Below are 12,582 nucleotides of genomic sequence, written 5' to 3' on the forward strand. Positions count from 1 at the left end.
GCTGGGAAAACTGGCTAGCCATATGTAGAAAGCTGAAACTGGATCCCTTCCTTACACCTTATACAAAAATCAATTCAAGATGGATTAAAGACTTAAATGTTAGACCTAAAACCATAAAAACCCTAGAAGAAAACCTAGGCATTACCATTCAGGACATAGGCATGGGCAAGGACTTCATGTCTAAAACACCAAAAGCAATGGCAACAAAAGCCAAAATTGACAAATGGGATCTAATTAAACTCAAGAGCTTCTGCACAGCAAAAGAAACTACCATCAGAGTGAACAGGCAACCTACAAAATGGGAGAAAATTTTCGCAACCTACTCATCTGACAAAGGGCTAATATCCAGAATCTACAATATTTAAAATTGTTATATCCTCTTGTTGAATGGACTCCTTTATCATTATATAGTGACCTTCTTTGTCTCTTACAGTTTTTATCTTGAAATCTATTTTTTCTGATATAAATATAGCAACTCCTGCTCTTTTTTGTTTTTTATTGGCATGGAATATCTCTTTCCATTCTTTTATTTGCAGTCTATATGTCTATAGGTGAAGTGTGTTTCTTGTAGGCAACAGATCAATGGGTCTTGTTTTTTCATCTATTTAGCCACTTTATGTCTTTTGATTAGATAGTTTGGTTCATTTACATTTAATGTTATTGATAAGTAAGGACTTACTCCTGCCATTTTGTTTTCTGGTGGTTTTGTGGTCATATCTTCCTTGTTTCTTTTCTTCCTGTATTCCTCTAGCAAAGGTGATTTTCTCTGATGATATGATTTAGTTTCTTGCTTTTTATTCTCTGTGTATTCACCATATGTTTTTGGGTTTGAGGTTACCATGAGGTTGCAAATACTATCTTATAAACCATTATTTTAACCTGATAACATCTTAACAGTATTTCCATAAACAAACAAGCAAAAAGAAATCCAACAAAAACTCTCTGCCTTAACTTCGTACCCCAACTTTTTAACCTTTTTTTGCTTCTATTTATATCTTTGTACTGACTATGTCTTGAAAAGCTTTTATAGTTATTAGTTTTGATTGTGTCATTGTTTAGTCTTTTTACTTAGGATAAAAGTAGTTTGCACACCACAGTAACAGTGTTATAATATTCTGTGTTTTTCTGTGTACTTACTATTACCAGTGAGTTTTGTACCTTCAGATGATTATATATTACTCATTAATGTCCTTTTCTTTCTGAATGAAGTACTTCCTTAAGCGTTTTTTGTAGGACAGGTCTGGTATTGCTGAAATCACTCAGTTTTTGTTTGTCTGGGAAAGTCTTTATTTTTCCTTCATGTTAGAAGGATATTTTTGCCAGATATACTATTCAAGGGGAAATTTTTTTTTACTTCAGCACAGTACATGACACACCACTCTCTCCTGGCTTGCAAGTTTTCCACTGCTGCCAGTGTATTGGAGCTCAATTGTATGTTTTTTGTTTCTTTTCTTTTGCCGGTTTTAGCATTCTTTCCTTATCCTTAACATTTGAGATTTTGATTATTAAATGCCTTGAGGTAGTCTTCTTTGAGTTAAATCTGATTGGTGTTCTATAACCTTTTTGTGCTTGGATATTGGTATCTTTTTCTAGGTTTGGGAAGTTCTCTGTTATTTCTTTGTAAAAACTTTCTACCTCTGTCTCTTTTTCTACCTCTTCTTTAAGGCCAATAACTCTTATATTTGCCCTTTTGAGGCAATTTTCTAGATCCTGTAGGTTTGCTTCATTGTTTTTTATTCTTTTTTGTTTTGTCTCTTCTGACTGTGTATTTTCAAATAGCCTGTCTTCAAGATCACTAATTCTTTCTTTTGTTTGTTCAATTCTGCTATTAAAAGACTGTGATTCACTCTTCAATATGCTAATTGCATTTTTCAACTCCAGAATTCCTGCTTGAGTCCTCTTAATTATTTCAAGTTCACTTGGTGTTCTGTCGCTCTGTGGCTCTGCTGGTACCTGAAGCCAGTAAGTCTCAAAGGTTCACCCAAAGTCCTCAATGTAGTACCTGGGTGTCACTGCTGGTTATTCAGGGCTTTTCAGTTAGTAGGTGGCAAATACTGCCAGGACCGGGTTCCTTTCTTCAAGGCAGTGGGTTCGCTTCTGGCCCAGGAGATGTCTGGAAATGTCTTTTGGGAACTAGGACCTGAAATGGAGGCCTCACAACTCTAACTGGCACCCTATCCTGTGTGGTTGTGCTCATATCCTAGATGTAAGACAAAGTCTTCCGCACGTTTCCCTCTCCCCTCCTCAAGCACAAGGAAGGTGTCCCTTTGGAGCCACCAGCTATGCAGCCTGAGGTTAGGGGAGGGGTGATGCCAGAACTCCCTTGGCCATCCCAGCTGGTGTCTCAGTATATTGTGTGTATCTCCTAGTCCACTGTCTCTAGGACTTGCCTAAGAGTTGCAGTCCTTATGGCCTAGACTGCCTTTCAAGTTTTCTTGGAGGCTCAGAGTGCTGTAGCCTCAGTATCAAGGTTTATAGGCACTCAGTTTCTTACCAGTGGGATTGAGGATTCCCCTCTGGCTAAGGCTGGTTTAAATGCTCTCTCTATGGTGGGTGTCAGCTGAGTTTGATCTGGTTTTCCTTTCTGCTCTAACAGGACAGCATTGAGGTCACTGCATCTCAGCACCCGGAGATGCTCTCTGCACCACTCTACAACTGCTGGGGTGGCGGAGGGGTGGTATCAGCAATTCAGCACTGTTTTTCCATCTTCAGTGCCTTTTTCAGCGACATGAAGTTAAAACCAGGTATTATGAGTGCTCACATGATTTTCAGTTTTTTATGAAGGTATTTTTTTTCTCTGTAGATGGTTAACTTGGTGTCCTTGCAGTGGGGACATTTGGTGGAGCTTTCTATTCCACCATCTTGCTCTGCCCTCCCTATTCTCATTTTATAGGGGAAAAAAAAAGAGACAGGAAACTGAAAGATTTTAAAAAAATACAGAAGGGATAATGTGATTCCCAGTATGCCATTTTGCATACCAGGAGACCCTGGACCCTTGACTCTACAGCCAATTTATATGTTGCTTGGATTACTGCAGTTTATTGCCTTCTCTGTGTCTTCTTGATTTCAGTCTAACCCTCTCATAATCTAGTTTCCAATTTTTCTAAAAGGTGCATTTGATAATATTCTTTTCTGGGATTCTTCACACCTTCAGAGTAAAATTCATACTCTTCAGCTAGGCACACAACAACCTGAATATGGTAAGTAGATTAAGTGCACCAAAATCACCTGGGGATCAGAGTTAAAATGAAGATTTCTGGATCCCATCCGGATGCACTAAGTCAGAGTTACTGAGGCCAGGACCCAAGAGAATCAGTATTTTAAACATGGACCCCAAAATGTGATTCTTGTGCATATTTAGAGAAACATCTGAGTTTATAGAGATCTTTCATTTCTATCCCTATGTACCATACTCCTTCCTGCCTCTAAGTCTCCTGGTTTTCTTCAAAACTTTCTCTTCTTTTTCTTTAACCTTCTCATCCTCCAAGACTTAGTGCCTTAGGGAAGTCCTTCTGAATCCCCCTGGATGCTACTTTCCCTAAGCCTTTCCAAGCTATTGCTTTGTAGTGCTACCATTGCATTTTGTGCATGTGGTGTTACACATGAGGGAGCCTAGTAAAATGCTGGACATAAAGTTTCTTCACATTAATTCCATAAATATTATTTACTGCATGCCATACCCTGGACACATAAATATGAGTAAAAGTCAGCCTCTAAAGACAAAAATATGGGAAGACACAATCTTCTTTGTGAAACCTAAGAGAGTAAGATGACATTTCAATGATAGGAAAGATAAAAAATGTTTGTAAACACCTTGAGGAAGAATTTGTTTCCACTAATTATTATTATTTAGACAATAATTATTCAGAGTCTTACTCTGTTAAGAGTTGAGATAAATACACTTTTTCCACCAGATATTTTGCTATCCAGTTGTTTGTATTTGGATGAGTCATTTGTCTGTCAATTGGAGTAGATACCCATGATTCTGAGATTCATTTACATGATTTCTAATGAGTCTAAAGTTGTAAAATTGTTGTATTTTGTTGTCTCATTTTCTAAATCTGCATGGTTTTCTCTTATCTGCTGAAGCTCATCGCTCAGGACCCTAAGTCTCAGCTCTGAGAGCTCACCTTTTTTCTATCTCCTGTGACGCCAGCTCCATGCCCTAATTTGTCTCTTTTCTGAACTCCATGAGATTATCCCAGTGATACTGTGAATGAGATGGTCACTATAGTGATATATTTTATATGTTTATAACTTTCTATTTTATAGACTTCTAGAATGGAATCCAGTTTTCTCTTTTACAAAAGAAAACATTTTTGAAGGAACAGATTTTCATGTGGGCTGTGGCATTATTAGATTGCTTAAATATTGCAGTAACAAAATAGTTGCTGTAGGAATTTTCTTGAGTTCTGACTATCAAAAAATAGTTTTAATATGACCAGTGACTATTTACTCTAGGTTTTAGTAAATTTTATTTGATAATCAAAATGTAATAGTTTGTTAAAAGCAAAATTTTTACTGAGAGCACAGAGTATACATCTAGGTATACCTTTAAACCCATGTAAGTGTGCATGTTCTCATTTAGAGATCAAATAAATATGAAGATTCATTTCCATATTAAAAATGTCATCCTAGTAGCTAATGTATTTCACATTTAATATATGAATTAGACATTGCAATAAGCAAGTTACATATACATGCTCACATATTCCTATTCATGTACAATTTTAATCTATACAACAAATAAGTAGAAAAGTAAGTTTTTGTCCCACAGTTCCAAAGCTAGTAAGTGGCAAATCCAAGATTTTTATCTATGCATTTTGACCCCAAAGAATTGGTTTAACATCCCCCAGAAATGTTATCTTCCAATGTCCACCTAAGCTCTCTATACTTTGTCTAGTTTCTAGCCTATAGGACGAAGGAAGGAAAGTAGGAGCAAGCAATTTTCTTTAAAGGGTGACCCAAAAGTTTTACATACTAGTTCTGTTCAAATTCCGTGTTTTACTACTCAGTCACATAATTACACTCAGTTGAACAGTAGACTGAGAAATGTTTCTGGGTGCATAGCCACACATCTAACCAAAAAGCAGTGGTTGGGTGGGGATGTGGTTAGGGAGCTTTTTATTACTAAAAGTAAGAAAGGGAGAATGGATACTAATGGAAAATTAATAGTCTCTACTACAGCATCTCATCCAGCAATGAGGACAGGAAGGTGATAGCTGGAAGAAAGTAAGGAAAATGTGGAAAAGTATCTAAGTAGAAGGAAGTGTCTCTTTTTAGTTATTGGATGTATCCATATTAATCTCATTCGCTTTGCAGAAGTTGACACTGGTGAGAAGCTATCATTTGTCACAGTTGGTGAATATGTGCGGGATAATACTCAGATTCTCATTTCCCTTCAAGGCCAATTATATATCCATCTAGAAAGGTGATGTTGAAAAAAAAATATATGTATACACACACACATATGTATATATGTTAGAATGTAAGTATATACACACACATAATATATAAACAGCATATGTATGCATAGTTGTATGTGTGTGTGTATATATATATATATATGATCAGTTTGGTCTTTGGTATTAACTGCTGGTACTGAATCCGGATCCACAAAGTTTACTTTTAACTATAGTGATTCTGATTCAGATGGCTAGTATTGTTTTTGTCATCTTGCATTGACTTGTTATATGATATAAATAAGGAATATTTGCATTAATTGTTATAACACTTCAGTTAACTTTGTTAACTGATTATACATGATATTTGAGTAAAACTGGATTTATTACATATTTTTAAAATCTGCGTCATTGCTAGAAAAAATAAGAAACAGTAACTTATGGGGATAGTCTACATAAGATTAGCTTCCAGCAATAGTGGTGGGATCCAGTTCTTATTAGATCACAGAGTTGACAGGTGGGCATAGAAGTCATAATACAAAGGAAACAGTAGGTCAAGAATCCAAGAGATAAGGCTGGGAGCAGTGGCTCACACCTGTTATCCTAGCACTTTGGGAGGCCAAGGCAGGCGGATTATCTGAGGTCAGGAGATCGAGACCAGACTGACCAACATGGCGAAACCCCGTCTCTACAAAAACTACAAAAATTAGCTGGGCATTGTGGTGCATGCCTGTAATCCCAGCTACTTGAGAAGCAGAGAGGCAGGAGAATCACGTGAACCCAGGAGGCAGAGGTTGAAGTGAGCGGAGATCGTGACACTGCACTCCAGCCTGGGCGGCAGAGTGAGACTCCATCTCAAAAAAAAAAAAAAAAAGTATCCAAGAGAAGATAAATTAATTCTGTAAAAATGAAAATATGTTAGAGGTCAAAGCAAGGTAGGATATGTGGTTAGTAGAATAGGATAGAATAGAATAGAATAATAGAATAGAATAGGCAAGCTAAAACCGAGGTACCTGGTATAAGACTCAAGGGGTTTATCAGAAACCAAAAAGATAGATTAGAACTGTGAGAACACATATCCTGAATTCAAAACAAAGTTAGAGACATATGGGGAATCATGACTAATTGAATATACATGTTTCACTCCACTCTTGAAGAGACTTCACTGAATTTATATTAAATAGTAAAGAAATATAAAAGGTGTCAGTCAACAGTGCAAGTTGTGGAAAGATGATAGCAGCCTAGAGACATCAACAGAATATGATAAATGACAAGGAGAGGAGCAAGTAATAGCTGATTTAACAATATACCATGGAGATTATTATTCAGCTGTAGAAAATTCTTAAACTTGATTGAATTGTACACATGAATGGCTGCATAATGTGACATGCAAGTTACACCTCAATAAAGCCGTTATTATCGTAAATTTATTATAGAAGCACCATGTGCATACAGGAAATTGCAGAAACAATATGTTCAACTGCTGAATTTTCCCAGTGTGAACATAACCAATAGCTGCCACTGGGATCAGACTATAGAGAATACCTAGGAATTCAACTTGCAAGGGACATGAAGGACCTCTTTAAGGAGAATTGCAAACTACTGCTCAAGGAAATAAGAGAGGACACAAACAAATGAGAAAAAAAAATCATGCTCATAGATAGGAAGAATCGATATTGTGAAAATGGCCATACTGCCCAAAGTAATTTATAGATTCAATGCTATTCCTATCAAGCTTCCATTGACTTTCTTCACAGAATTAGAAAAACTACTGTAAATTTCATATGGAACCAAAAATAGCTCATAAAGCCAAGACAATCCTAAGCAAAAAGAAAAAAAGCTGGAGTCATCATGCTACCTGACTTCAAACTACCAGAAGGATATAGTAACCAAAACAGCATGGTACCGGTACCAAAACAGATATATAGACCAATGGAACAGAACAGAGACCTCAAAAATAACACCACACACCTACAACCATCTGATCTTTGACAAACCTGACAAAAACAAGCAGTGGTGAAAGTATTCCCTATTTAATAAATGGTGCTGGGAAAACTAGCCATATGCAGAAAACAGAAACTGGACCCCTTCCTTACACACCATACAAAAATTAACTCAAGATAGATTAAAGACTTAAATGTAAAGCCCCAAACCATAAAAACCCGAGAAGAAAACTTAGGCAGCACCATTCAGGACATAGGCATGGGCAAAGACTTCATGACTAAAACACCATAAGCAATTGCAACAAAAGCCAAAATTGACAAATGGGATCTAATTAAACTGAAGAGCTTCTGCATAGCAAAACAAACTATCATCAGAGTGAACAGGCAGCCTATGGAATGGGAGAAAAGTTTTTCAATCTATCCATCTGACAAAGGGCTAATATCCAGAATCTACAAGGAACTTAAACAAATTTACAAGAAAAAAAAAAAAAACATCAAAAGGCGGCCAAAAGATATGAACAGACACTTCTCAAAAGAAGACATTTATGCAGCTAGCAAAGTGCCACAGCACATGTATACCTATGTAGCAAACCTGCACGTTCTGCTCATGTATCCCAGAACTTGAAGGGAAAAAAAAAAAAGAAGGAAAAGAAAATATCAACACCACAGATATCTCCCTTGTGCCCATGCCCAGGATCTAAGTTCTCCTACCCTAAGATATTCACTGAGTTGGTTTTTAAGAGCATTTCTTCCCAGGCTTTGATGTGTCTTTAAATGGAATCATACTACCTAATCTTTTGTACTTGGCTTCTTTTCATCAGTATTATGTGGATGAACCTCATTATTTGTGAGATTCTTCCATAGTTTCACATGTTACAGCAGCTGGTTCCTTTTCATTGCTGTATAGTATTCCATTATATGACTGTTCTAACATTTCTTTATCCATATACTATTGATGATTATTTGAATTTTAAAAATAGTGCCACTCTGAATAGTTTGTACATGCAATTTGTATGCATTTCTGATGGCTGTATGTTTTAGATCATTGATTAATGGGTATGCAAATATTCAACTTTAGAAGACCCTGCAAACTAGGTTTACAAAGTGTTTATCCCAGTTTAATCTCTCAGCATGTATGCATGTGATACTTCTATTTGTCCCCACAGTCTTGTCAGCACTTGATATAGTCAGTGTCTTTAATTTTAACTTATTCCAGGGATTTTAATTTATTTAGTATATTTTGGTTTTAATTTGTATTTCCCTGAAGACAAGTGAGGTTAAACATTTTCCCATGCTATTAGGCATTTAGATATCCTATTGTGAGAAATGGTTGTTCAAGTTCTGCCCATTTTTCAATTAGACTGTCATTGATTTAGAATAGCTCTTTATTTCTTTATTCTGGAAAAGTATTGCAACTATCTTCTGTCACTTGGTGGCATGATTTCCACTGTGATAGTGACATGTTTTAATAAACGGAAGTTCTTACTTTTTATGTAGGCAAACCTATACATGATTTTTGTTTCTGCTCTGATTTGGCTTCATTTGAGGAATCTATATTTCCAAGCAGTTATAGCTTCTGTAAGATCCTGATGGAAAGTGGAGCTGAATCCTTTGTAATTCATGCATAGTAATTTAGTAATCAGGAGCACCTGCCTGAAATTAGGATGTGTGAGACAGTCACTTCAGGCACTTCTTTCAACTAACTTTATTTTGCCATCGGCATCAAAAAGAAAATTGTAATATCTTTTATTTATTGAGTTATTTTGTTTATATTGGAGCTGTTTGCTAGAAATCTAACTAATGTGATCTTATTATAAGCCATCGACAACTCTGAAAGGTAGGTGTTATCATTATCCACTTTGCAGATAAGGAAACTCAGGCTGACTGAGTGATGTTAGTTTGCTAAAATGGCAGAACTAATAAGTGGGAGAAGTTCAGTCTGTCCCATTCTAAAGTCATACTTCAAAGCCAAATGCCCTTTAAGATTTTATGTGTGTCAGGAACTTATTTGGGTTTGCTCATTATTAAATATGTTTAATATTATTCACTTTGCCAATATGAAGGCGCACTGAAAAATTCATTTCTCTGTTGCAGATAAAGGAAGACCTAGGTCTAGAAAAATAGCAGAAAGTGGAAGAGGGAAACGATATTCATACAAATTACCTCAAGAATACAACATAGAGACTGTAGTGGTTGCAGACCCAGCAATGGTTTCCTATCATGGAGCAGATGCAGCCAGGAGATTCATTCTAACCATCTTAAATATGGTAGGCAAACTTTAAAGTGCGCTTGGAATTTTTTCAAGAAAACTCTAAGGAAGACGTGTGAGTATTTATAATGAAATTCTTTAAAATTAACTCATTACTATTCCTTTCTCTTATTGTCATCAGTAAAAAAAATACTTAGGTATACAAAATTGATCCATCTCAAAAGCAATATCAAAATAAAAATTCACATCTTATAAAAAAGAAAACACCCTTCTTGTTAACTTTGATGTGGCAAAGCTCTTTCTATGTTACTCTTTTCTCTCTTTTTTTGGTACTGTTCTTTTCCTTTTTTAAAAAAAATGTTTCTAGCCCCATTTTATGTATGTATTTATGTCTGTCTGTCTGTATGTATGTATGTATTTATTTTGTTAGTACATAGTAGATGTATATATTTATGGGGTACATAAGATATTTTGATAGAGGTATACATTTGGTGAAATTACCATAAATATTTTAATATATGTTTATATATGTGGCCCCACAAAAGGACCATAGGTTAATTATGATGTGATATAAAAATGAATGTTGGTAATCCACTGAGCTATTATTTACATATGTAAAATTGGATGTCAGATATGATTTTAGTTGATGAGCTAAAATTTTAACCAACTAAATCACAGGTGGCTAACTTGAGTTGATGATTTCTGATTGTAGAAATCCTAGAATCTATCATGTTAGGGATGCCTATTACCAGATTAATCCTTTGACTTAATTGCGTACTCTGTTGGGCAAACCTCATTCAAGGAAGAATCAGAAGGTTGTAGTGAAGAGTGATTCTTAGATGAGAATACACAGAAATAAATGTTTAAGGCAAATGTCCATTTATAAGTCAATTACCACTTAAGAATGGCTGATGTAAGGATAAATATAGTATAGTCCCATTTTTTACTATCTTTGCTATCATGTGGCTGTTTTCCTGGGGAACAGAGTTTTTTTTTTTTTACACTTTAGATATTTCTGTGCATATTCCATTACCTCCTGAGCACTCCTCTAAAATGGGATATATGGTAGATTAACACCGCCTAACAACCAGTCTTTTCTAAGTAGAAATATCTCTGAAAGCATGGGTTTGGTGTGTCAGTTATATATTTTCTAATACAAATTAAATCAATACTAAGTTTTCTTTTAAATTCAGTGTAACAAATAAAAAATTACTTTACAAGCTTTTTTTTAAAAAAAAAAATAAAGAAGATTTCTCAACTAAATTGAGACATCTCCATGTATGGGCCTTGAGAAAAATTAAGATGATTTTCAGTTTAATTTTAGGATTTTTATTTTTATTTGTTTTTAGGTTTTTAACCTTTTCCAACACAAGAGTCTGGGTGTGCAGGTCAATCTTCGTGTGATAAAGCTTATTCTGCTCCATGAAACTCCAGTAAGAAAGTCTTGAGTTTTTTATTAAATTAAATGGGTGAGAAATTTTGTTCAGAAACTTTTAAGTAAAGGAAATGTTAAGGATGTAATTAAAAATCTGGAAATATCCATTGAATCACTTAAAGTATACATAAAACTGGCCTTTAGTTTTGGTTAATACCCCAATCTTATTTAAAAAATAAGATGTTGTTAGTTTCCAAGAATCCTGAAAACAAATCTTAACTTTCCAAAGTATAATTTTAAGAAGTCACCTTAAGTAACAGTTTTAGTCTATTATTTAGATGTCTGCATTTAACACTTTTTATTTATTTTAAATGGGAACTATTCTGTGACATCATTTGATATGCTGCTTAACTGGCACTTTAGAAAATGGTGTTCTACATAGAAAATGTTGTTCTTAAGTTGTAGAAACAAGTTATTTAAGTCTAAAACTTCCATATTCTTAATTGAACCTCTTTGCTTTTTCAGAATACCATTAAACAGATTTTGTAATTATTACACCTTCACCAAGTTTTAAGCTTTTCAGATCAGGGTAAATTAAACCTGAATGTCTTCCAGGTTCTAATTAATGTTATGGTCAGCAGTTTGCCTTAGTAATTCAAGAGTGCCTCTGTTATTGTTGTTGTTGTTTTGTATATACCTAAGAATAATATGCCTTGTGATGAGCTCTGTTCTTTTGCAGCCAGAACTATATATTGGGCATCATGGAGAAAAAATGCTAGAGAGTTTTTGTAAGTGGCAACATGAAGAATTTGGCAAAAAGAATGATATACATTTAGAGATGTCAACAAGCTGGGGGGAAGACATGACTTCCGTGGATGCAGCTATACTTATAACAAGGTAAATTTTCCAAAGCCAGTTAAATGGCATTCCTAATTCAATCACTGCACTATTAATCCCATTAATCCCTTAATAGATAATGTTTTTCAGATTTCGTGTTTCAAAAATGATTTTGGCATAATGATGTTAGTCATCTCCCTCAATTCAAAATAACTGATTTGTAAACAGCTAAGTATTGGATGGCATATTGACAAAAAATTTGGTTAGTTAATTCTAAAAAATTACTCTAAATTTTTGACCTCAAAGGCATAGTCATTGATAATGATAAGCTAAAACTATGCTGAATTTTGTCGTAAGTTCAAAATTATGAACCTAGACTGTATGTTTTTCAGTCATCACCATATAAAGTAACCTAATATGTTAAATTCAGCAATTGAAAAACTTTCTGGCTCCATGTGAGAAACAATTTCAATTAAGTCTCTGACTGATTAATTATAAGCTACATTGTGAATGTACTACTAAAAAATATTTTTAATATAGCATTAAGTATAATATGTAAATAAATGTAAGTGAAATAATGAGCAACAATATGCTCTATATGATTACTATATTTAATAATTATACATAATTTGTCTTGCTTAAAGCTGGTAAAAATAAGTAATTCATTGTGAACTAGCAATTTAATTTTAGTCATCAAAAGTGTTAGCATTTCACATCACAGTAGTGTAAATTACATATGATTTTCTGAAATGAAATCATTGAAATCATTGTAGTTTCTTGTAATTAATACTAAAGGCAAATAATTCATAAGGTTGA

General features: G+C 34.7%; 1 protein-coding gene across 3 annotated transcripts in view; it reads left to right on the forward strand.

Moving 5' to 3' along the window:
* The window catches only part of ADAMTS19 (ADAM metallopeptidase with thrombospondin type 1 motif 19), a 286,879-nt gene that overhangs the window by 59,516 nt on the left and 214,781 nt on the right, over nucleotides 1-12,582 (forward strand). For all 3 annotated transcript variants that reach the window (XM_054555896.2, XM_002815845.5, XM_054555897.2), the window contains 3 exons: nucleotides 9,440-9,612; nucleotides 10,904-10,987; nucleotides 11,669-11,826. In XM_054555896.2, the coding sequence (XP_054411871.2) occupies nucleotides 9,440-9,612; nucleotides 10,904-10,987; nucleotides 11,669-11,826 (415 nt within the window). The remainder of the gene's footprint in view (nucleotides 1-9,439; nucleotides 9,613-10,903; nucleotides 10,988-11,668; nucleotides 11,827-12,582) is intronic.

This window comes from Pongo abelii, chromosome 4 (assembly GCF_028885655.2).
Source record: "Pongo abelii isolate AG06213 chromosome 4, NHGRI_mPonAbe1-v2.0_pri, whole genome shotgun sequence".
Classification (NCBI taxonomy): domain Eukaryota; kingdom Metazoa; phylum Chordata; class Mammalia; order Primates; family Hominidae; genus Pongo; species Pongo abelii.